A 26,017-nucleotide genomic window follows, 5' to 3' on the forward strand; every position below is an offset into this window, starting at 1 on the left:
TTAATATAAAAAAATATCTAAAATATAATCTGTAATTATTAAGAAATATTTATTCTTTTGTTTATTATTATATTTAATTTTTAAAACATATCTATTTAAATTATAAATATTTGACTTTAAAATTAATTTAAAAAGTGTTTATTTACATAAAAAAACTATTTAAAAATAGAATAATGAGAAATTCAAACATTATGAAAATATCCAATTGAATATTTTAATTAATTTGCTTATTACAAATAATCAAAAATTTTTTTTGGAAAGATATTAATATTATTTAAAAAGTAACCAAAAAATTGAATAGATGAGAAATGATATATGCTTGCTTATATTTAAATTAAATAGAGTCACAAAAAATATTAATAGTAGTAATGAATGAAAGATAAATAATATATCAATCGAGTTAAATATAATTATAAATAATTGAGGTATGAATGATAAAGAGGCAGCGAAAAAAAAAATAAATCATAGTGATTTTAGCTTGATAAATAATTTAGTGTATATAGTGAATGAAAATTTGTAAATTAAGAATAGTTTTGATAATATTTGCGAATAACTAAGTAGTATTTAAATCAATTTAAAATAATTAATTAATCAGATTGAATTTGATCATCTAATAAAAGTTAGAATTGCATTTTTTATGATGATATCATCTTAATAATAGCCAATCTAATCTCAATAGCAGTAATAGTAGCTTAATTCTTTTTAGCGATAGCCAATTAACTCCATCCATAGAGCTATGAATGGTTAGATTTAATCTGCCAATAGACCAAATCAAGCTCAAAATTAATTTTTATATTAAAAAAACTTACATCAAAATCAAGCATAACCTAATAAGCGCATTAAAACTATTAAAAAACCTTCTCTGATGGCAAGGGCGGGGAGGAATGTAGTTGAGGAAAGAAAAAATAGTTTCCCTACTTAGAGTTCTGAGTAACCAAAATATATTCCCCAAAATGGACAATTAATATTAAATGGAGTGAATCGAGGAAATAATAATCCTTAAGTAAACTTAGCTTCAACTTCTCAAACTAGTTATTTATCGACTAATAACACTTTGATTTTAGGTAACAATAATAGCAATAATATGAATTCAAATTTAAACCAAAGCAGAAGAGTTAGTAACACCATAAATGGGTAAATAAATAAACATTTTGAAAAAAAGCATGGCTATGATAAAAAAATCAATTAAATTGGAAATTATTAAGGCGGAAATCCTTCAAATCATTTCTATCAAGGATCTTCTCAACCTTGTGTTTAATGTGGTTAAAATGTAAATTACATAAAAAAAATTAATGTTTAAACAAAAAAAAATAATTAAAATATTATTTTAAAAACTAGGGATGCAATAGCGTATGCGGATTAAGTGTAGTTGGGCAATAAATATAAAATGGTAAATAGTTATTTATTCATTAATAAACTATTACTAATTTGTTTCCATTAAATATCTATTTTTCTTTTGATATTACTATATTTTAGATTCTAATATTTAACTTGTATTAAAATGCCACTAAACAACAAAATATATCATAAATTTATTGAATTTAAGATTATTAAATTATTAAAAAGGTGGAAATAACAGCATCTTGGGTAACAATAGTAATGTGGTTTCTTATAATTAACCGCAGGATTCACAGAGAATGAGATTTTAAGCTTCGGCCTAAAATATTTTAAATTAATCAGGCTTGTAAAAAATCTAATCAAATAATTAGTCTAATAATTCAAATATAGCTAGCTAAAGTAGCTCAAGTTGCTTTTCTAATTAATAATAAAATAATATCTAAAATAGATAACACTCTAATTAAATTTCTATTCACTCCTCAAATAATTTTTTAGAAAACTCTTAACAACTGCAGTAATCTCAAAACTATTTAAATTAAAATAATTCCAATAGGAATAAAAGAAATTCTAATGTAGCTAATGGAAGGAATAATAACATTCGTAATATTCCCATATAAGAGTTAATAAACATCAATTAAAATTAAATATAATTAAATAATCATGTGATGGATATGTCATTTAGTAATAAAGAGAGCTAATATCATACTTTAACTTCAAATGTGAATGATCAATTTAATCAATAAAATGATTCTCCTTTGTAAATTTTAGCATCTAATAGGCATTAGCGTGTTAGATAAGCAGCTGCTCAAATCGAAAATGCAAACAATCAAAGGGCAAACTCTAATAATTAAAATAACTAACATACAAATAATACAGGAAGAGCTAGAAATCCATAAACAATTAGGTCATTTAGCAATAAAAATAATAATAATAATAATATCAATCAAAACTAAAATAGATAGAATGGAAACTAAAATTTTCAAGGTCCATAAAATGAAAACTAAACCCATTAATAAAATTAATATTCTGATTTGCAGATAATAGGAATTAGTACAGAAGGAAATCAAACAAGTAACTAATATAATTAAAATAGATAATAATAACCCACATAATAAAGTTAGTAAAGTCATCATAATATTAGCCATAGACATAACTCATTATAAAATGAAAATATTCGCAGAAATTCCATGCAATAACCTAGTTCGAATGGGCAACTATAAAATAACAATATATAATTTAACTAAGCTTTCAACAATAGTTCTGCAAGCAATTTAAATGATCATAATAGATAAAATTAGCAGCATCAAGCAAGATACAGAATTACAGTAAGACCAAACAATTCAAATAATTAAGCTAATTATCAATAGTAATAAAATAGACAGTCATAATAATAGTCCCTTTCAGAAACGTTAAACGAGTTTTCTTAAATTTAAAATGGAAATACTTATAACTAATACATGAACTAGACTGGGATGTCTCATATATAAATGGTAAATAACGAATACCTAAACTTAAATGTTAATTCATTAGCATAATCAACAACTAGTGATTTCTTTGGTAATACGAATAACGGATATAATTAATTTTTAAATAGCTTAAATTAGAGCATAATTGAAAGGTATAATTATGACTTTGATAGTTAAAATAATAATAATGAAGTTGAAATAGAAGATGATGAAGATAATAATAACAATCAAATTATATAAAACATTGAAGAAGACGATTAAAATGACAACGAGGAATAAAAATAAGAAGACTACGAAGATTACACAAGTTAATATGATCAAAAGTACAATTTTATTAACTAAAAATTTTAATTTTTTTACCTATTTATTTTTAAGAGTTTTTTTATTAGGTTATGGAAATTATTTTTCTAATTATATTCATTTATATTTATTCATTTTTTAAAATGTTATTAGCTTCATTGAGCTGAATAGAATAAGAAATCTGTAAGCAAACTAAATTAATTTTATGAATTAAATAAACTCAATTAACAACAGATAGATTAATAATAATCCTCAAAACAATAATCATTTAAATTTTAATTTACAAAATGTGAACCTTAACAATAACATCTTAAGAAGAATAAGTAATAATTAGTAGCAATAACAATAAATTAATCACTAACACTTGTTATCTTAAAACGCTTAAAATCAATCTACAAACAATAACAGCAATTATGGATACGATATTTTCTCAAATGAAGAGAACCATTCTTACAATTAGTCATAAATGAATCATTTTCTGCCAAATATTTACTACCCAAATAATCAATCTAGTTAATAGAATAATATTAATAGAAGACAATATGAAAGAACTTAACATGCAGAACCTCATACAATATTAAGTATATTCTATTAAATTAAATTTTTTTGCTCATAATTTATTAAATAATTAATTTTAATATTGAAGGATAAAACGGAAGAAGGAATAGAAGAAGATGGAATTAACAATTAAGTAGAAATTAAAATCAAGGCAATTCTAATTAACAAAGATAATCAAATGAAGGCAGTTAATAAATTGCTGGATCTAATTCTAATCTAAATTCAATGCAAGCTTATATTGGATAAAATGAATTTAACAACAATATTTTAAATAACTTTATTGAATATTAATCTGATTACTAGGATTATAATGAAGATAGCGAATAAGAGAGTTATATTTATGGTGAAGAAGAAGAAAAATAATCATTTGAAAGATATAACTTCAATTCTCATATGTTTGACAATGGGTATCTTTTTCAATAATATTAAGAAGAAGATAGCCAAGATTAGTAAGAAGAAAACTATGATTCTTAATACTTATAAAATACGGAAAATAATATCAATTTCGAAGAAGATATTGACAGCTATGATAATAATGAAGAATAAGATGAAGACGATGACAATTAAGATGATGACGATGAAGAAGAAGACGATGATGATGACGATGATAATGATAATGATGATGATGACGATAATGAAAGTTAGATATATGAAAATAATTTTAATATTACATTCTAAATAAATTCCCCAAATGAAATAAATTTCAATGTGAATTAGATAAACAGTAAATTTATTTTTAATAAATTTTGAATATTATTCAAAAAATTATTTATACAAATAGTTGATATTGACAATTAAATGTATGAAAACTCATCTTAAATAAGTCTACCTGATCCTAGAGTAATAAATTCAAATTCAACCTCAAATTAAAAAGTTATTCATATTTTTTAAACAGTTCTTTGACGAGTTTGCAAGAAATCTGATGAGAGATATTTTAAATAGACACGAATTAAATAGCTTGTAAATATGATAAATTACTTCAAATATTTATTCACTTAATTCTTATTTAATAAAAATTAGGATATCTAGGCATATATATTCTTTCTAGATTGACTCAGAGGCATTATAGCAAGAAGAAAGTAATTAAGTGCCTGGAATGAATTAAGAAGAAATAGATAAAATGAAAACGACCTTCCACACAAGCAATAAAACACATAAGTAAATATAAATTTTATTAATGACTGAAAAAAAAGTATAAAACTAAATAAATCTAGGACATGTGCAATATGCTTAAATGATTTTGATGAAGGAGAAAAAGTCAAAGAATTAAACTGCGAGCACAGGTTTCATATTTCATGTGTTGATGATTGGCTTAAAATCAAAGGAAGCTGTCCTTTATGCAGGTAAAATTTAGTCTAAGTAAACTCAGACTAATAAAATGAAGATAATTAAGATTTGTAAGTTGATGTTTCATACTGAATTAATTATCTTTCTTATAATAAATGAAATAATATAAATAATAATACTCTTACTATTACTTACTTTCTAAAATAATTCAAAATATAATTAAACTAAAATGTAAATATAAGGTTTCATAAATACCATAATAACTAAAATAAAATAAAATATAATTTACTTTTGAATAGTTTATATATAATTTATAATCTGCATTTTCAAATTATTTGACTAAACAAATTAAAAGAAAACTTTCTTTTTAAAACCAAAACTTTAAACATAAATAAAAAAAATAATTTTCCATAGAATTTGTCTTAAATTAGCATCAATGTTTAGTTTTTTATTAATTTATGTAAAGCCAGTATAAATAGCAAATAATTTTTATGGTTTAGATCTTTGAAGTATAATTCAAAGCACAAATATATTGTTAAGAGAAAAGGATATGTGGTAGTGCAAATAATTTAAAAAATTTCAAATTTTTGATTGATTAGATCTTCATTTTGATTTGATGAATAAAATAGTCAGTGTTTTGTTTGTTTTGTTTTATTTTGTTTTTTTTGTTAAGATTATATAAATATTAATCTAAGATAAATAAATAAAAATAGTAATTGAATCTTTTATTTGAAATTTAAATAAATAAAAAAGAGGATTTGTACAAATCAATCAAATAAAGTTACAACAATATCTAAAAATAATAAATAAGTAAGCAAAAAAAATAAACTCGTTAGGCTACAATTAAGTTAAAAGTAAAGAGCTGTTGCAATTTATAGTAGAGTTAAAATGAATATTATAAAAACAAAGGATATAATCGATAAAATTAGTAACAATTTAACTTAATATTGTTTGATTATTATTGTTTAAAAATTAAATTTATATCAGCCATAAATGAATCAATGAATGAAATGTAATAAGAATAGATTTAAATCAATTTTATTTTAAATAATAGAATAGCCAAACTAGCAAATTAATGAAGGAAATATATCGATTTTATTAAGCAAGCTAGTTAATAATAAATAAAATCACTCTCCAGAAGAGTTGTCTTTAAGATTTTAAGAGCTGCCTTCAGTTTTATTGAATTGGATTAATAAATATCAAGATAAAACTAGCCCTGACATTCTTTTAAAAGCTATCTAAATAGTCAAAATATTAACATCTGTATAGAATTTTACATATATTTTAATTGTAGTTTTTCATCCAAATTAACAAATTTTATTTTGTAAAATTAGTGTGTAAATGGGGCTAAGTTATTTGATAAATATGGTGCGATTGAATTTTTTTATGAATTCAAAAATTTTTTAGGATAAAAAGCAGATCTCAAACCACATTTGGCTCTTGTTGAAGAAATTTTGAGAAATATTGTTTAGTTGAGAGATTTATAAGAACAATAGTACACTCTTGCTCATCCAATTAATATAGAAAGCAACTTAGGAAGCAATAGTAATCTGAATGATGTAGAAGCAGACAATGTAAGAACAGTTAAAAGTAGTAAAAACGACTTAAGGATTCAAGATGAAGATTAATATATAAGCTTTAATCAAAATTAATAAACAATAAATAACAATACTTTGAAGTCAGATACAAAAAATGGCATAAATAATTCAATAAGATAGAGCAATAATAATAATAATAATTCTTCATTTAGTAGTTCCCTTAATTAAAGAGCTGTTGGGTAAAGCTTTAACAGAGAAACATTAAGTGGAATAAGAGGAGGATAGTTAGAATTCGAAGAAACTATTAAAAAAATATAAATTTTAGAAAGACCAAAGCAGGAAGTTATTAAAGAATTTAAGCATTTACCTCATTAGGAATTAAGTGAAAGTGATGATAAATTCTTATTTGATATTGGAGTTCAGTTAAAGTTTAGTGAATAGTCTATATAATATGATATTTTAACAGAGATTCTTCCAAATATAATCAAAGACTATCCTGTTGAGATATTCAGAAGAAAAAATGAAATAATTTAAGAACTAGTTTTTATTTAGCAAAGAGCCACTTCTTAGTTGTTTGTTTATCACTCAATATAAAACTAAATTGCTATTATTAAAAAAATAGTTAAAACTTTTAAGCAAGTAGACTCTGGAGTATATTAAGATTTAAATATCTCTAGAGCAGTTTAAATGCATTTAAAAGATGAAAAAAACCACATTAAATATTGTTATCCTTCTCTAAAAAAGCCATCTTTTAATCCAGAAGATTAAAATTCGCTATCTAAAACTTACTCAGGTTAATGGACTTTTTATCAGATTATTGAGTTCATTTGCAGTAGCACATTTGAAAATATAAAGTCAAACATTTTTGTTGGTTTGATATGCTCTCTTCTTGCTGAAGTTACATCAGCATTAAATTATTTAAAGACTATCAACTTACCTGCCACAAGATCATTGCTTTTTGAAATTCTTTCAAAGTTTTCTATTGTAAAATAAATTTTCTTTAACTTTAAAATTTGTAATTTGTATTTTTTATTTTTAAGGTTATAGAATAAAAGAGAGTAGAAATTTATGAAGACTTATCAAATCTTTGCCTTCTAATACAAATCAGAAACTTGTTTTGTGTGTTAAAGCCTGAAGATTACTAAATTGAAGGATCAAATAAGCTTCTAGACTAGCTTTACTACTACATTTTCAATCCTCAATTGAGATGCATTTATTCTAAGAAATAATTTGATGAACTTTATGCATATGTTGATATTTTTGGAAAATCAAACATTTAATCAGATAGAAAAGTAAATAAATAATTATTAATATTTTTATTTTTAAAATGATAATTTTAAATAATTTTTTACATTAATTAGTTATAATCACTTCTTGAGTCTCTTGAAATATTAAAAAAATTTGATAACGAGATTAATCAATATGCAGAAGGAGTGGCATTTGTTTAATTGAAGGAATATTAATTATTTATAGAGAATATTTCTAAATTAGTTTAGGCATTACCATTTACAAATCAAACTAAATATCCAAGTAAATAAACATAAATAAATTATAACAAAAATTATAATTTAATTTAATTGAATATATAAAAGAGCTCTATTTAGATACTTTATTATACACAATCGCAGAGAAGCCCACAAAACCCAGTGGAGATTTATATTACTAGGATGTGAGAAAGTATTTTATCTAACTAGCAAACATACCAACAAAACTATCTCACCTTGTATTTTAAGAAATCGTAATTACTTTTAGAATCAATAAGCTTATCTTATTTTTAAATATTATTCAAATTTTTAGTTGAGCTACATTAATAGATCTAATAGATTTATAAATACTAAATCTGGTCAATAGTTATCTTTATAAAATCTGATATGCCAATCACTATTAGACCCTTATTTTGCAAGCTAATTAATTTTAGCTGGTTTATCAAAGGAAGAGAATATTTCTCTCATTTTGCAGATCATTCATTAATTCTGTACTCTTTATTTCAAATAAAGTAATGACGTAGGTGTTATAGATCATATCTACAGATTTATTTCAGTATTCAACTAGCTTTAGTATGCTGAAAATGAGGCCATTTCAAAAAATGCAGAGTTATTAACAGATATTTTAAGAAATAAAAGCGAAGAATCTTGGGTTCATCTAATAACTTTAGACTTATTTAGCAAACATCCTATTATCAGAAAAAAGGCTTATGCAATTTTAAGGAACGAGTAACTTTTAAGAAATACCTACTTGTAGAGAGATACAACACATTTTGTTGCACGTCTCTTAATTGAACATAAAAAAGATGAATCAACTAATTATGAAGATGTTCTTGCTCCCTTCCTTAATGAATAATAAACTCTCATTAGCTATTTCGATAAGAGTTTACAATTTAATTCAAAAAAAACTGTTCAAGTCAACTTAGAAGATATATCAAATCTTTATTAAGTAATTAAATTAAATAATTTATATTTTTTTAAAGTTTAATTTCAACTGAAAAGGTGATAATTGGAGAAAATGTTGAAATAAAATTAAAATAATCTGCAGTCGAACAGCTAATTGAAAAATTGACTTATCTCGAATCTAAATAATATGTCTAACAAGAGATTTAGAATCTTGTAATTCTCTTAGTTTAGTATTCTATTTCTGTAATTGAAACCTCTCCTTCTATCCCATTAAGAACTAGTATGCTGGCACTTCTTTCAGCATTTTTATGCAATTTCAAACAGTTTGCAAAACTTAGATTTTAAGTAAAAAATTTTAATTTATTTTATTAATTAGTAATTTGTAAAAATTTTGTTAAATATAAGGTCTTACTATGTCTATCTCCTGTTAAGTAAGCTAGCCTCAAGTATAGCTTATTAACTAATTTGGTCAGCTAAGATAAAGATTTAAGATATTATTCATTAAAACTTTTATATGCCTTATGCCTTAATAATAATTATTTATATTATAGAAATATTTAAGAAAAATTTAATCAGAATTAAGAATTCAGTGATTTTTATGCTCATATTCTTTTAAAAGATTAATATATTGATTTTAAAATAAACTTAACTTACAAGAGCATTGACGAAAACTTAGTTGAAATTTGGAAAATTTATCCATTAAATGATTTTGAGGATTACTACGTGTAAAAATATCTTGAAGCTTAAAATGCTGACTCATTATATTCTAAGAACGTTACAGACTTACAATAAACTTTTATAATATAAAATACAAACGACAATATAGTGTAACAAGAGTATTAAACATGCTTTGCAGTTTTAACTTAATGGTTTGACTATTACTGTGGATTGACTCCTGCTAACAGAACTGAAGAATTCTTTACTGGGTTTGTTTGTGAGTTATTTATTAAAGTCTTGAGTAGTGAATATTCCTAAATGCATGTAAACTACGCTTATACTATAATTAGACATATACTAAAGTAGACTGATATTAATGAATACAAATATAATATTCCTCTTAATACTCTCATCCATGATATAATATCATTTTTATCTACCACTACTCTGAGCTATGTTTACTAAATTCCTACTCTTAATTTAAAAGATAAAGCTAAAATGATCGTTCCTTTCTTTTAATGTCTTATATCATTTTAAAAGTTTATTCATAAATAGGCTGATCCTAAATTGAAGCATGTTTTAACAAAAAAAATCCTTAAGTAAACTTTCATGGATCTTATGATGAAATTCTTCAATGCATTCCCTCACAATTAAACTTACTTTGATACACTTGTTAAATTCCAGACAGTCCTTCTTGACTAGCCTGAATCTCTTGATTTTGACATAAATTCCTTTATGAAGTATATAATGGAATAGCTTCTTATTATGTATAAACCTACTTTTGAGTTTATGTACAAGTCTAAATTGAAGAATATACTTATTTTCTTCTTGAAATACTTAAGTCTTTTTAGCAGTTCTTAATACATAACTGAAGCCATGCAACGTTCAACCCTTGTAGCCTCGAAAAAGAACCTCTTAAAAGCCAGTACTCTAGGATGGATATTAAAATACACTGATGATAGATGCACTTAAGTAATAAAAAAGTTGTTTATTGTTATAAAATTTATTTATTTATTTTTATAAAATATTAGATCCGTGTTTTAAGCTGGAACATTCTTTTGCATTTAATTGAGCCAAAAGTACTTAAAATATATAAATCTATTGTTGAACTTGCTGTAGATGTTGTTATGTCTCCTAATGAAGCATTTGGAGTCGTAATTTGTGCTGCAAGAGTTTTAACAAAAGCTTTGTAAGTGTATGAAGAAGAGAGCGATTTTGAAAAGAACGAGGAAAATGATAGAGACATCTCCTAAGACGAAGATATAAATGAAGAATATAAAAACCCAAGGGAAGTTGAAACAAGGTTTGAAATTTCAGAAGTGATGAGTATCATTAATGGTAAGAATCTAATTTCTCATGTTAAATTGATGATTGAAAAAGAAGGAGCACCTGAAATTTTTTATGCAAATGCTATTAGCCTACTATATAGAATAACTAGACTTGATGGATAAAAATCACTTGGAATAATGAGCTAATTAGAACTCTTTGATAAAATTGTTTAGCTTCTTGATAAAAAATTCTATGAAAGACAAGGGAAAATAGCTCCATCTGATGGAAAAGATAGATCATAAATTAACTCAGAAAGATTAATGAGCGTTTCTTTAACTTGCAATTTCCTAACATTTATTTTAACTTTAGATAAGAACTAATAAAATTACTTGATAAACGGAACAAATATGCTTGGCAATTTACTTAAATGGTTGAAAATTATCTCAAATTCATACATCCATCCTTAGTTTTAGACATCCTTTAAAAATAAAAAATCTTTGGATGATTGTGTCAATTCAATAGTAAAATTGCTTCACACGTGCATTATTTTTAATGAAGATATAACAGTATTTAGTATAAACAAACGCATGCAAGAAAAAATAAAAGGTATTTTATATCAATTAATTTTAATATATTTTATTTTTTAATCTTATTTGTTATTTTAGAAAAAGTTACTGATGAAAGTGAAATAGGAAATTACATTAACATATTTAGATCTATTTCATATATCATTGATTAATCTAAAAACGATGAAATGAAAAGAACATGTATTTAATTTATTGGATAGCTTTTAGGAGGTTGGAGACAAAAAGGGAGCCAACTTATAGATTCTAAAGATTTTAATCAAGAAATTATAGGAGAAAATCTAACACTTTAAACATATAGACAATATAAGCTGTTGAATCATCTTTTCATCAAGTAAGAAATAGAATTTTAATCTTTTAAATAAGAAAGAAATAATGTCCTATCTGCTTTAGCTGGTATTCTTTCGTGTTCAAATTATTCAAAATAGGCTTTTGTTTGTTCTGGATTCTACTAAGATATTATTAGAGAATTATATTCTGTATTGGACTACATAAATGTAGAAACACAAACTGTTTTCAATGTAACTACCACTTCTAATAAATAATCAATGAAAAGTAATACTTTCATTTATAATTTTAATTTACTAAAAATAAATATTCAAAATAAATTTAATTTAATTAGGAAAGACTGCAAAAGAATCTAATATAGCAGTAAAATATAATGAAAAACCAATCGATTCTAGTGATTGTTTGTTTTATATCCGTCTTTTTAAGGCTGTTTTTTGTGATAAAGAAGATGATTCATTTAAATTTGATAAAATAATGGAAACTTTATAAAAATCTTCTACAAATCTTCTCGAAATTCTTTATAAGCTTTAATTATTATCAATAAGAAATGAAGTAAAAAAATATTTTATTTGATTTACAAGATGTTATTTTTATTTTTAAATTTGTAGGATGAATACTTTGATGCATATTCGAGAATGATTACAAATTTCTCTTCTCATAAAGTTTTCTCTTAGATACTGTGCTTAAGATTAGTTGATAATCGTACTTAGTAAATACTAACAGACATACAAGCTAATATTTTAAAGTAGTTTCATAAATTTTTTCAATAAATTAAATAATTTAATATTTTTTTAATGCAAATTAGATTGGAAGGAATCACAAAGAATCAATTTAAGCACTGCATGAAAATTTTAGAAGTACTTGGATAAAATCAAGAAATAAGAAAAGTATATTATAGATAGAAGTTTATTGACTAAGTCAATTAAAAAATATTTGAAAGTAAATAAATATTTTTAATTTAAATTTTTAAAAAATCTCTTTAACAATAATAAAATAAAGTTTGGAACAAAAAAAGAGAATGGAACCCTAACAATTACTTTGTTTAATACTTTGTTCATTTCCTTTTAGCCTTATCTTTCCACCAGGATGCTCATCAAAGATTATTTGTAAAATTAATTCATATTTAGAATAAAAATAAAAAATAAATTTATTTTTCTGTAGATTGAAAAAAATATATTTGACACTCTGATTGCTATTTTATAAGAGACTAACTGCAGAGGGAAATTGAGTGAGATGATTTTATTATTGCTTTGTAATGTTTCTATTTCAAGTGAATGTAAAGTATTCTATACCTCTAAAGAAAATTAAATGCCTGCTTTGATGATGTCTGTAGTCTCTTCTGATTCAAACGATTTACTTTAGAAAGACATAATTTGCTAAATGTTTGAAAATTTACTTTACAAGTGTAACTAAGCAATAATAATGTTTAACAAGCCAGAAGTTGTGCAAGAATTATAATTTGTATAAAGTAAAATTTAAAGGTAAATTGATAAGATACAAATAGGAATTATTCAACAAGCTGAAGAAAATAAATAATCGCAGGGAGAAAGCTAATATTTTGAGAACGAAAAGATGAGTGAAGAGATGCAGCATAGAAAAAACATTGTTGCAAACTTAGCCCATGTTTAACAAATATTAGCTACAGTATGGTGATTGTCTACTTTAAAAAGAAGATTATTTATTATAAATCAATCAATATTATTTTAATAAATAATCAGCTCTATAAATTTTGTAAAATCATAGAGTTTTAAAAATTTAAAATATATAAATATATAATTTTCCTCATTACTAAATATTATCAAGCATTGAAATTTTATCTCTGAATTATTATTTATAGTATAAGTTTTGTATATTGTACATAAAGGTAAATACTCACTCAAAATTTTCATATCAAATGTGCTTTTAAAGCTTCATAATTTTTCTTAAATTAAAAATGTTTTATTTTATTTTCTAATAATTTGGAAAATTAAAATAAATAATTAATAAATGAATTACTCTTTTATTTAAAATAAATTTGGAAAAATTTTCAAAATCTTAAATTAAATTCTGACTCATATTTTCAAATGCAAATTGAGTGTTTTAGATCAAATAATTGCACTTACAGAATCATAGATTGAACTTATCTAAGTTAGGAGCTTTTTAAATAAATGCAATGGAAATTAATCATTTACTACTAATATGTAATCAATCCAACATTTACTATTGATTTAAAGATCAGCCTTTTTAAATAATGACATTGATATGTATAAGCACGCTATAGCTATATGGTCTGGCCTGTGAGTTATACAAACATTAAGTTGATATGAATCGTTAAGTATAGTATTAGCAGCTTCAAATATAGGTTTCTCTATGTACTTTGAAAATTTTTTCTAATAAAATTCTAAATACTCTTGAGGAACTCTTATTTTAAGATTAAAACCTATTGATAGAAGTAATTCAGTTTCCATTTCAAATAGACTCATTTTCAGAATTTCCAATTAATCATCATCTGTTTCCAATTAGTCAAACGACAGTTTTCTATGATATTTTTTTTAGTTATGAGATAAAAGTGTATATTATTTTATACAATTATCTACTTCTAGCTAATTATCATCGAGTTTAGAGGCTAAGTAAATCGCTGACATACAGCAAAGAGTTTAGTCAAAATGTTTCCCATAAATCTTATCAAAAGCAGTAACTAAATAAAGTGCCTTGCCAAGAGTTTTAGTAGATATTTTCAAGTGAGAAGCAGCTTAAAGCATAAATTTAACCATTTCTTGTCTTAAAACTTATTTTCTTTAGTTAGAAATAATTGTAGGACTACTTTCATTTTCTTATAAATCAATTAGCTTCATATTAATATATATTTACAAATCTTTACTTAATGAATAGAGCTTTAAATTTTAATCAATTCTTAAATTTATTAAATAAATTTTGCAGACAATAACTAGCCAATCAAGATTCATCTAAAGATATTAAATTATTTTAAATTAATTTGCAAACCCTATAAAAAATAATTGATATAAATAAGTCTTAGTAAAAGCTTCAACTCAAAAAAATTTGTTTAATAAAAATAATAATTTTTTGTAAAATTAATTTTCTATAATTCAATTTGATTAATTAATTTACTTAATAAATTAAATAAAATATATTACTTTTAATTAATTGTTAGTGTTATCTTGATTAATATATTTATATTTTAATTATTGATATAATAATTTTATAATTATAGTAAAATTATCTAAGCTAACAAAAAATAAAACAATTGCCAAAATTTTATGAAACAATAGTACAAAAATAAATAAATTATTTGTGGATTTGAACTAGAAAAAATATAAAGGCTTTTTGTCTTTTAAAAGATATTTAATTATTTTACATAAATTAAAATTAATTTAATAAAAAAGTGATAGAAATAAACATTTAAAAAATAGCATAATAAAAATATATAATTTTATTTTTAAAGTTTTCAATATAAAAAACTGTGTAAAATTTTTGAATACAATATTTCTTATCTAATGATTTAAACAAATTTAATAATTCTGAACTATTAATTATTAATAATATTATTTAAATTAATTATTTGCTTATTAAGAATGGCTTTATTTATTGATTAATAAATATATATAAATTAAAATTTATAAATTACAAAAATTAATTATTAAAGTAGTTATGCATTTTATTTATTCGTAAAATGAAAAAACCTTCAAGTATTTTATATATAGAGTACAAATAATTATAAAGACTATTCATTATTACCATAAATTTTTAATTTTCTATAAAAAATTGAAAAAACTACTTTATCCTTTTAGCTTAATCAAAAAGTTAAATATTAAATAGTCTTAATTATTATTTATTAGCTTTTGATACAATTCTTAGTGACAATTAGGGAATAGGTAGGCAGATAAAATTATTTTAAGAATCTAGCTTTTAATCTAATCATTGAAAAAAGAAAAGAGGTATTAAATTATTGGTTCAATTAATTTTTTTTCTTCATCTTGCATTTATTCAAAAACTGCTTTATAAGGTTTTTATTCTTCTACTTCTAATTCATGTAAAATTTTTTTGATATCAAATTCTTAAAAATTTAATGAATTATTGTCTTATTATCTTATAAATAAATTAGTTTTATTGAAATAGTTTATTTCATCTTAATCATTATTCTTTTGAATATTTTTTATAAATTCTTACAAAAAATCCTAAACTCTCTATTAGAAATCTAATTTATTCAAATCTATTTGTTGATTATTTTTTAATTTTTTTTAATTTATAATTTGTATATCATTAATTATACGTTCTTAACTAAATAATTTTTATTTTTAGTAGACTAAATTTTACAAAATTTAATGATAACTCTAAGGTTTTAATATTTTGTAGATAAGTATTTAGTTTAATTCTAACTTAGTTTATACTTAATTATAAATTGAATCTTATAATTCTAATTAAAACTATTGATAATATAAATATTTATTTGCCATATATCCTAAATCTTATAAAAAGATATTATAGTCTATATCTACAGAACCAAAGGCAAATACAGTGTCAGCAAATAGAGGATACTTTGGATTAAAAAATAAGCTAGGCTTATTCAAATTAACATTTTCATCGCATTTTAGAAATGATTTAATTGCAGATCTGAACTGTGGTTTCTATTTTGAATAAAGTAAAAAATAAATAAATATCTTTTTAATACAAGCAATTCAATAAAATTAAAAAGTCTATTTTTTACACTAAATTAAAAAATAAACTAAGTTATTAAGGCAAAATAATAAAAATCAATACCGCTTATTGTATCATTTGTCTCAATTATTCTAATACTTAAGGATCTTCTTCTTCTATTTATTCTGGCTCTTCTTAGGTTTATTATAAAGTATATTCAGTATTAGATTCATCAGAATCTTCAATTAAAAATAGGATGCATTTATCTGAATTTTATTAGTGTTTTCTTAGAAAATATCCATTAGTATAATTTTTTTAACAACCTTTGCATGTAGTTTTATTTTCATGCTTTAATTATGTATGATTGTATAAAGCTGATTAGGTACTGTAAGCCTTTGGACAGTATTTACACTTAAAATCTAATTATAAATTTTTTTAAGTTTATCTTTTTCTTTTCTGCATTTTTGTTTGTTTGTTTATTTATTTATTAATTTTTTATCAATTTATATTTTATAAATTAATAATTATTATTAAAGATTAATTTTTATGTCACCTTATTTTCTCCTATTCTTTGATAATTTATAAGAGAATATAAAAAATAATTTATAAAAAACAGGCAATTTAAAATGGATTCTTAGAGATATTTATTTATTTAAATTAACTTAAAATCTATCATCTATATCATGATAAATATTTTGCATTATTTGTTTGTTTCTCTCTAGTAAATACTTTAAAAAAGGTATATGAAGAATTAATATTAAATTTTATTACTATTTTAACCAATAGTTAAGATATTATTTAATTCATAAACATAACCAAAAATCTTTTTTTAGATTCCCTAAGTAATAACTTGACATTTGTAAAAACAGTTAAAAATGATTAAAAATTAGATCTGAATATTAGGTTAAACATTTGAATTTTGTTTATCTAAGTACAAATCTATAAACGCATTCAAAAAATCTAGAATTTTATATTTTCAAAAGAATTATCTTCAAAGAATTAAGGTCTATTTTAAGATTTTTATTTAGTTTGTTTTTACTTCGATAAAGGAGAAATTATTATTTTTTTATAAACTCTTATATATTGTTATAAAAGAAATTATAAAAATTGAGTAAGAATTTCGAATTATTTTGTCTCATTATTTTTTAAGCGAGAAAATTAAATTATTTAATTAGATTTTTCATTTTATTCTCCTACAATTGAATAAAATTTCAAAAATATAAAAGAAATTATGTATATTTATTAAAATAATAATCAAATTTTATTCTACGATGATTAATCAAATTATGTTAGATTATATTTTTTATCTATTTATTAATCAAATTATTTAAACATTTAATAAAAAATTTAGATAATATAAAAAACAATATGAAGAAATTTTATGGTGAATTAATATTTAATTTGATGAAACTAACAATTTAATTTTCATTTGTTTTTAGTTTTTTAATGACTAAGAATATACAATGAATATAATTCATCAGCAAATTATTGATTATTTTCTTTTGTTTTGTTTTTTTTGATTTTATTCAATTAATCAAAAAGTTTTCTCAAATAAATGATAAATAAGAGAAAAATTAAATAAATAATTATTTGTTTTTTAGATTTATGGAAACTAATTAATTTTATTTAACTATAATTTACAATTTATAAAATTATTAATAAATTATCTATTGATTTATTTAATTTATTAAAAAATAATTTTTTATAATTTTTAATTAAGAGGTATTTATTTATTTTAATAAAATAATAAATACTTAAATATATATTTTTTTTCATGCAATTATTATTATTATTTTTAATATAAATTTAATAGAGATCTGATACAATAAGAATTTATAATTAATAAAATTGACTAAAAGATAATTTTGATTATTCTATTTTGTTAATTCTTTTCAATTTATAAAAAATATAAATGAGAGAAATATTTACATAAATATTATAAAAATGTTTAATTAAGTTTGTAGATAATATAATTGTTTTTACTTTAATCATTTTATTAATTTTGATTTTAATTTTTTCAAATTAAAAAAACTCAACACTATTAAGTCTCTGCTGATAATTCTTGCTATGACAAGTTCTCTTCAATCATATCTACTATTTGTTGATTTGGACTTTAGGTTCTCATATCGTTTAAGAATTGTTAATTTTATTTTAACTGCTAAATGAATTCAATTATTTTCTAAAAATTTTAAGCAGAAGGTGTAGATGAGTCAGATTTACTTTTTTATCTAGTAGCTTCATTATCTTGTAACAATTCATTTTATTAATCATTACACAAAATATGGCTAAAAGATTAAATCTATGATTCCTCTTATTATGATTATTGGTTATCGTTATTGATCAATTGTTATAGTTATTATGTTGAGATATTATTATTAGTTTAAGAATTTACAGTTGGTTAATGAGTAGGATTTTAAGCTGATTCAAATACAAGTTTTCTACATATAGGACAGTTAGGTTTAATATCCAACCACTATAAAATGCATTCTTTGTGGAAATGATGCTAAGTAGAACAATTTAATTATAAAACTTTATCTCCTGAAGTATAATCAACTAAACATACTGCGCAACATGTTATAGATGCTTTATCTTTTATTTTTTCGTATTCCTAACAAGGGAGTTTTTGTATTAATTTTTCAATTTTGTATTTATTTAATTTAATCTTGAAAACATTTGCTATATTCCTAAAAAGAGTTAGTATATTGAAAAAAACTGAGTAAAAGAACAATATCATGACAACAGTTATTATGCAATAATTGTTAAATGTGAAGAGAACTATTAATGGAATAGAAATTCCTGATACATCTTTTAGCACATCAGTAAATGCAATCATAAATATTGAATACAAAAATAATGCCCAAGAGAATACTTTAATAACTCTTTCAAAGTATCTTAGGAAAGAATTAGTCTTTAAGATAGAATTAAAAACTAAAGAACTCTTGTATTTAATAGAGAAATCTTTGTTTTCTATTTCATTCAGAAATTCGAGGAGCTCATAGGTAAATTAATGAGAATATAGTTGCTTTTTTAGGTTTTGTATTTATCTGAAAAGGAAATAATTGTAAAATATTTGAAGAAGATCCTTAAAGAGGCCTACTGAAGTAAAAATAGAAATAAACTGGCTTCTTTCTTTAGAATAGCTGAGAGCAAACAAAGTAAAAATGATTCTAACTAAAGAGAAAAATGTTAGACCAATAGGTAAACGGTAGTTATTATCATCATCTAGTAATTCTTTTGCTGCCAACATAGATCTCCAATTTACATTTTAAGATAGCTATTCCTACTCTTATCTTCTAATATTTAGTTGTTAAATTTCATTTCTCATTACCTGTGAGATATATTCACTATCTTGACTGTTCAAGTAATTAACAAATTGCTAGTTTTCAAAATCTCCAAAATCCATTCTCTTATTTTTTGCAATATTTCAGTTTATCTTAAAATTATTTTGTGAACAAGTAAGTATATTTAAGATTTCTTTTATTTGTACCTATTTTTGTTTTTGTTATCCTTAATATATTTAGCTAAATTTCTTTTTTAAGATGTAGAGGTTTGATTAATATCCTACTTATAAGATTTAATTAAACTATATTAATTATCAACACAAAATGCGAACTTTTAAAAATTTGATAAGACAAAAATTTAATTTTTTTTAAGGTTGTTTGAAAATAGTGTAAATAAATAATATAAAGAAGTAATTAGCTTGATAATGATCATTAATTTAATGATATCAATAGGAATCTATTAATCTAAATAAATTTTCCACCGTATATTTTTATAACCCATTCAAAAGCACAGCAAAGTAATTGTCAAATTATTAAATTTAGTTAAGATAATATAGATTACATAAAAATTAAAATAGATTAATAATAAAGATACGTTTGTAAAAAAATAAATAATGGACTGAATATTAACGCACATATAAATAAATATCCAATTTTTAAACATTTCAAAATATTTAAAAAATGTTTAAAAGATGAAAAATAAGTTTTTTATTTTTATACTGTGCTAAATTATAATTTTAATCAAAGAAAGAATTAGAGTCATTCATTCAGAAATTTAAGATATAGATTATCAACACCTAATATAGAATAGCTATTGTATTAAATAGATAAAGATGTCAGTAAAATTTCAATTAGAAGCTAGAACTCTCCTTTTATTCTTTCAAAGTTAAAGTATATTTATTTTTTTAATTTTGATATAATTTTTCAAAGAGAAAACTCTTTAATAAATTAAAAAAAAATATGCCATTAAATTAAATTAAATAACTTATTTACTATTACAAAAAATCTCTCTTTTATACTTTAGAATTTTTTTTATAGAATTAATTATAAATTAATATTTAAAATAAATTATTTTACATTATTTAACAAAAAGAAAGAAATTTTGTTAAAGAAATGAAATTATAATAATAAAATATATATCTTTCTTTATATATAAACAGAAAACAAAGTTAAAGATTTTAATTTTAGAAACAGAAATGTTTTTAAATTTAAAAGGTTTGAAAAATATTTTTTTATTTTAAACAAATATAATTAAGCATATAATTTTTAAATTCAAAAACTAACAACATAATAAAAATATTAAAAGATTAAAAAAATCAATCAAAACTTAGTTAATATGGCAGCAGCATCAGCAATAAAATCATGCATAAGTAAATTTTAATCTTCCACGTAAAAATAATAAATTGCATAGAGATATAAGGAAATTTATTAAAAAAATGACTTTACAAAAGGGGGAAAAAAAAGGTAAGATATTACTTTAAATAAAATAGATGAATTCAATCCTCATTTTTAATAAATTGATGTTATTCACTTCATAAGATAGAGATTATAGTTAGTTTTTAGAGATTCACTCATTCATAAGTTAAAGCCTGATTTTATTAAATAGATACAAGTAAACTTATTGCTTTATTATATAATACGGTAAAATCAACAATATTAAAAAATTATTAAAAAGGAAAGGAGAGAATAAACTTTAAATATATAAAAAGGTGTATAGTAAAATAGATTAAATGAGCACCAAAACCAGAGGTAGAGAGCAACAACAAAAGCAAATTTATGAAGCTCTGAAAGAGTCTAGTTCAGAGTTCCCAGACGATCTAATAGCTTAAACAGCTTCAGATATTGAGTAAGCAGTTTATGAATACTACGAATAAAATGAGCACAATAAAAAGTACACTGAAAAGATTATCTTTTTAAAGATGAGAATTAAAGGTGCTCGTAATGCTAAAGTCAGAACAGTTTTGCTTCTTAAGAAAATAGATCTAAAGGAATTTATAGATTTGAAAGCCACTGATTACAATGACACATTCTTTTAGCAAAAATTGAACTCTGATGATATTTCAAATCATTCAACTTAAGCTTCTTAACAAGTATTAAAATAAGAAAATACTAGTAATCTACTATCATCTTAGCCTCCTGCTGAAGATCACTCCAATTCATAAGAATTAAAAAATGCACCACCTTAAATTGCATAAAATCCTTTTACTGCCAATCCCTTTTAGAGAGTCATTCCTACACAAAATAACGCTCCTGCTAATAGAATAGGAGGAAAATCTAGATATGTAAATCCTAATTTTGCAAATAACAATTCTCTAAACCAATAATCCAATGCACCTTCACTTATTCCTCCAGTAGATGTTCCACCTTAAAATTAAGTACTTCCACCAAGTGATAATATCCCACCCGTTAATCCTACTACTGCTATACAAACTCCTCCCGTTTAAGTAGTTCAACCCTAAGTTGTTAAAGAAAACATTGTTTAGTCTAATTTAGTAGTAATAGAATTATAATAAATATTATTTCAGCCCATAGAATTTGCAATTTACAATAAAATTTATAATTTTTAATAGAAATATGTTAATAATGTTTGTCATTAAACCTAACAAAACCCACAAAATAAATTTTTTACTCCACTGAAACTAAGTAGATAATTTTTTAAGCTAGCAAATATATTTATTTTAAATCAACGAAGTTACCTAAGGTTTAATTTTTATTTTGGATAAATAAAAATAAAATGTATTTATTTGGCATTTTCCTTACCTTAGAAGTTTTATTTTTAAGTTTTAAATTTTAGAATTATTTGAATTTTAAATAATAAATTAATATCTAAATATTTATTGTAATTCAATATAATAATAATTTTATTTAATAGGAATCTCACTTATAAAACTTAGTGGACCATCACAGCAACTAAAATGATTTAATTCATCATGAATAACCTCATTAAGATGATTTCCATCAATAGAACCAATAAAACATTCCTATTGCAAATAATAATGTTTAAGATTAATAGTAGTTAGTGAAAAATTCACCTCAAAAGACTAATCTTCCAAATACTAATACCCACCATACTTTTCATCCTGCTCCACCTCCTCCTAATAGATAAGTCTAAAAGAGTTCATAACCATAAGCCCCAATCAGAAATGATCAATAGGCAGCACAAATACAATAATAGTAATAGCCAATTTAAGTATAATAATAGCCTATTCAAGTATAATAGCCACCAATTTAAGTCATTTAACCTCCAGTCTAGGTAATATAGCCTCCTGCTTAAGCTCCCTAGCCAGTTTAAGCATAATAAATATCAAATAATTAGCATTAAGTGCCAAATCAGGTTCAACAAACTCCCGTTTTAGGATAATTGCCTAATAATTAAACTGGGTATTCTTAATAGCATATCTAAGCTTTAATTTAATAATAATAGTAAAACTAAAGTTAATACGATAATTCAATTTAATCATAGCAACACGTTTTCTAATAAGGAAATTAGGTTTAGAGCTAAAATTAAAAATTAGATAGTTAACCTCAAATTAGCAAGGAATAATTAAACTAATTAATTAATGAAGCATTAAGTCAAGCCTAAAATAGCTTCTTACAATAGCTAGATTAGTATAAATAGCATTAAGAATAAGTCAATGCCTAAAGTAGAACTAAAATTGAAGAACTGGAAAAAAAATTGTAGAATGTTTAAACAAATAGCTAATCATCTGATGTAGTTGAGCAATAGAATATTTTACATAAAAAATTAAATGAATTGAGTTTAATAATTCAATCACAATAAAATAATATAAATAATTTAGAAAATTAATTATCTCAATTATCTCTCAGGAAATCTTCAGTTGAATAGCAACCTTAAAATCAAAATTCTAATCAGAATTAAAACTTGAAAGCTGAAATCGAATAGTATACCTCTTTGATAAGTAGCTTATAAAAAGAAAATCTTGAATTAAAGAATTAATTGAACTCTTCAAGAGAAATTGAATCCTAACATAAACAAACAATCTAAAAAATGACTTTAATGATTGATTAACTTTAAGGTCAAAATAAGTCTCTACAAGAAAAGAATGATCAATTATCTCAAAATATTGCCTAGCTTAATCAATAGCTCACTGATGTGCAATTATTACAAAAGCAGCAATTACAATAGCTAAATCAAACTTAATGGTAATTGTAACAAGCTTAGTAATAATAGTAGTCAATTTAATAAATCAATTATTAATAATAGCAATAACAACAACAATAATAATAGCAATAGTAAATTGCACAAATATAATAATAATAACACTCATTGAATGCTACCCCTTAAAATTCACGTTAACAATCATAGACTTCTGCTCAACTTATTTAATATGCTAACCTTTCTAATAGTAATAATAACTAAAATCATAATGTTCATTAGTAAAATATCTAAAATATTGTAAATTCTGTAAGCAATGTTAATTAATAAATGAGTAACTTTGAGGCTGAGGATTTCTTTGATTCTATGAATGGCTCTTCCAACCAAAATACTTTATCTAATAGTATAAGTTAAGCTAACTAGGCCACTAATGTAAATTAAAGCTAAACCTAAAGTACTCCTGCAGTAACTTTAAATTAAGCTTCAACTATTACCTAGCATCATGTACCTGTCTATGGTGTTTAACAATAAATAAATTAAGCACCATCTCATTAACAAGCAAATACTCAACAGTAATCCAATATCATACCTCCTCATCATTAAAACATTGCATATAATCCTAACTAGCCTCTTTAGCAGCAGTAACTTGCTTAATCTTATTAATAGCCAATTATTCCTTAGAATAAGGCTAATGTCCCTCCTCCAATTCCTGTAGGTGCAGTATAAAAGCAAAGAAGAGTAGCTAAAGGTGTTGAAAGCATGTTCAACTGATTAAATTGTTACTTATTTTGTACTAAATCTTAATCTCTATAAATTCTTTTGGTTTTTATATTTTGATTTATTTAGTTCATTCAAAGGATTCTCTAAAAATTTTAATTTTTTCGAAAATGAATTTAAATAAAATTATATAAATTTTATCATTTATTAAAATCCTGAGATAATAGACTACATTTTATATTAAATTATTTTTTTATTGGAAAGAAAGATTATGGTTATATTGCTTTTTTATTGAAAAATTAACTAAATAAATTATTTCTTGATCTTTTTCATAAAATAATTTTACAAAAATGAAATGTTTTAGATAATTAACACTAATATATTTATCTAAAATATATATAAAAATTAGAAAATTAAATGTAATTTGAATTAAATTTTCTCTAATTTGAGTAATAGCTATGTTCTATTTGCAGGATATATTTTTTACAAATATTTACAAATCAACTTTTAAAGTAATCATCTTAAAACTTAAATTTTATTTTTTTATATTTAAATATTTTATAATAATCAAATGTTTTTACAAATCACATATATATAATAACATATACATACCTCAATATTTTTAAATTAAAATTATTATGCTAACATAGCTTGAAATCTTATTCCATAAATAATATTTAATCACGTAAATAAAATTCATTCAATAATATTAATATTTTTTACGCCATATTTATTATTAATTTCATCTACTCTTGTTTTTAAAATTTAAGCTAATTATTAAGCTTTATTTATTAATTCTACTTTACTATCAGAATAATTTATTTAATAACAACCTTTTTAATGTTTGCTTTGATAATGATTTTTTGCTTTTTTATTGTACTATAGGCTAACGTATCTATTTCTACTATTTGAAAAGATTTCTGAATATTCTACCCACCAATTGTAATTACTTTGTGAACTTTAAAGCTTCTCTCTATTTAATTAAAAAGGAGAACATCCTTTAGTAAAAAAGATATTCCTATCTTGAGTATAAGAATTAAAATCAATTTCGATTCCATTTTATATTTCCTCAAAAGATTACCATTCAAATTAAATAAAGTAACTTAAAGATCTCAACTTTTAATTTGCTTCATTGAGAAATGATATTTTTTCAATTTTTTCTTCATTTTTTTCTTCAATTAAATTTATGAAAATTTAATCTTTTCTAAATATGCTATCCGTCTTTTCAAATAATATATTTATTTTTTTTTATAGATGCTCAAATATGATTCCACTATTTTATGTAAGATTATATTATTTGATTGCAAGATTAAGTAGATTCACATTACTTTCCTTATTTTTGAACTATAAATTAACTAATTCTCTAAGCTAGTCTTAATTAACTTTATTATTGCCTGTAAAAATTTCTTTTAGTTTATCCACTCCACATATTTAATTATAAACACTTTGTAGATAATTCTACGTATATTAGTTTATTTTGTTTAAAATATATTTGTAATATTCATCTATTTTTTCATTAAAATAGAGCTTAGTTTAGTTATATTGTTATTCTATTTCTTAAATCAGAGATTGTTAATTATTTTATTTATTGA

The 26,017-nt window shown here is 22.4% G+C and overlaps 7 protein-coding genes across 7 annotated transcripts; 5 read left to right on the top strand and 2 right to left on the bottom strand. All coding sequences in view use genetic code 6, as the record gives it.

Moving 5' to 3' along the window:
• Positions 1–535: 535 nt before the first annotated feature.
• On the top strand, positions 536–5,081 carry TTHERM_00576960 (RING-H2 zinc finger protein; the record flags this gene model as incomplete). The annotated part of the gene is made up of 9 exons (XM_001009386.2): positions 536–1,270; positions 1,339–1,390; positions 1,567–3,127; positions 3,258–3,685; positions 3,751–4,386; positions 4,444–4,502; positions 4,558–4,622; positions 4,683–4,820; positions 4,877–5,081. The coding sequence occupies exons 1-9, from the start codon at positions 638–640 to the stop codon at positions 5,079–5,081; spliced, it is 3,777 nt and encodes a 1,258-aa protein (XP_001009386.2). The 5' UTR covers positions 536–637.
• A 756-nt stretch (positions 5,082–5,837) lies between these two features.
• On the top strand, positions 5,838–13,328 carry TTHERM_00576950 (hypothetical protein; the record flags this gene model as incomplete). The annotated part of the gene is made up of 16 exons (XM_001009385.2): positions 5,838–5,877; positions 6,004–6,212; positions 6,284–7,471; positions 7,528–7,779; positions 7,849–8,017; positions 8,080–8,225; positions 8,285–8,920; positions 8,974–9,222; positions 9,283–10,506; positions 10,566–11,409; positions 11,469–11,942; positions 12,010–12,227; positions 12,284–12,420; positions 12,481–12,614; positions 12,675–12,781; positions 12,837–13,328. 16 exons carry the CDS (start codon positions 5,838–5,840, stop codon positions 13,326–13,328), a joined length of 6,519 nt encoding a protein of 2,172 aa, XP_001009385.2.
• A 453-nt stretch (positions 13,329–13,781) lies between these two features.
• Positions 13,782–14,509, bottom strand: TTHERM_000576939 (zinc finger, C2H2 type family protein; the record flags this gene model as incomplete). Its single annotated transcript, XM_012796206.1, has 2 exons — positions 13,782–13,810; positions 13,876–14,509. 2 exons carry the CDS (start codon positions 14,507–14,509, stop codon positions 13,782–13,784), a joined length of 663 nt encoding a protein of 220 aa, XP_012651660.1.
• An 891-nt stretch (positions 14,510–15,400) lies between these two features.
• On the bottom strand, positions 15,401–16,448 carry TTHERM_00576940 (hypothetical protein; the record flags this gene model as incomplete). The annotated part of the gene is made up of 2 exons (XM_001009384.2): positions 15,401–16,300; positions 16,434–16,448. The coding sequence occupies 2 exons, from the start codon at positions 16,446–16,448 to the stop codon at positions 15,401–15,403; spliced, it is 915 nt and encodes a 304-aa protein (XP_001009384.2).
• Positions 16,449–18,668: 2,220 nt separating this feature from the next.
• On the top strand, positions 18,669–18,977 carry TTHERM_000576918 (transmembrane protein, putative; the record flags this gene model as incomplete). Its single annotated transcript, XM_012796207.1, has 1 exon — positions 18,669–18,977. One exon carries the CDS (start codon positions 18,669–18,671, stop codon positions 18,975–18,977), a length of 309 nt encoding a protein of 102 aa, XP_012651661.1.
• Positions 18,978–19,163: 186 nt separating this feature from the next.
• TTHERM_000576919 (hypothetical protein) lies at positions 19,164–19,384 on the top strand (the record flags this gene model as incomplete). The annotated part of the gene is made up of 2 exons (XM_012796208.1): positions 19,164–19,309; positions 19,363–19,384. The coding sequence occupies 2 exons, from the start codon at positions 19,164–19,166 to the stop codon at positions 19,382–19,384; spliced, it is 168 nt and encodes a 55-aa protein (XP_012651662.1).
• A 1,847-nt stretch (positions 19,385–21,231) lies between these two features.
• Positions 21,232–24,479, top strand: TTHERM_00576920 (hypothetical protein; the record flags this gene model as incomplete). The annotated part of the gene is made up of 2 exons (XM_001009382.2): positions 21,232–22,086; positions 22,464–24,479. Exons 1-2 carry the CDS (start codon positions 21,322–21,324, stop codon positions 24,477–24,479), a joined length of 2,781 nt encoding a protein of 926 aa, XP_001009382.2. The 5' UTR covers positions 21,232–21,321.
• Positions 24,480–26,017: the final 1,538 nt, after the last annotated feature.

Source organism: Tetrahymena thermophila, assembly GCF_000189635.1.
Source record: "Tetrahymena thermophila SB210 genomic scaffold scf_8254752, whole genome shotgun sequence".
Taxonomy (NCBI): Eukaryota; Ciliophora; class Oligohymenophorea; order Hymenostomatida; family Tetrahymenidae; genus Tetrahymena; species Tetrahymena thermophila.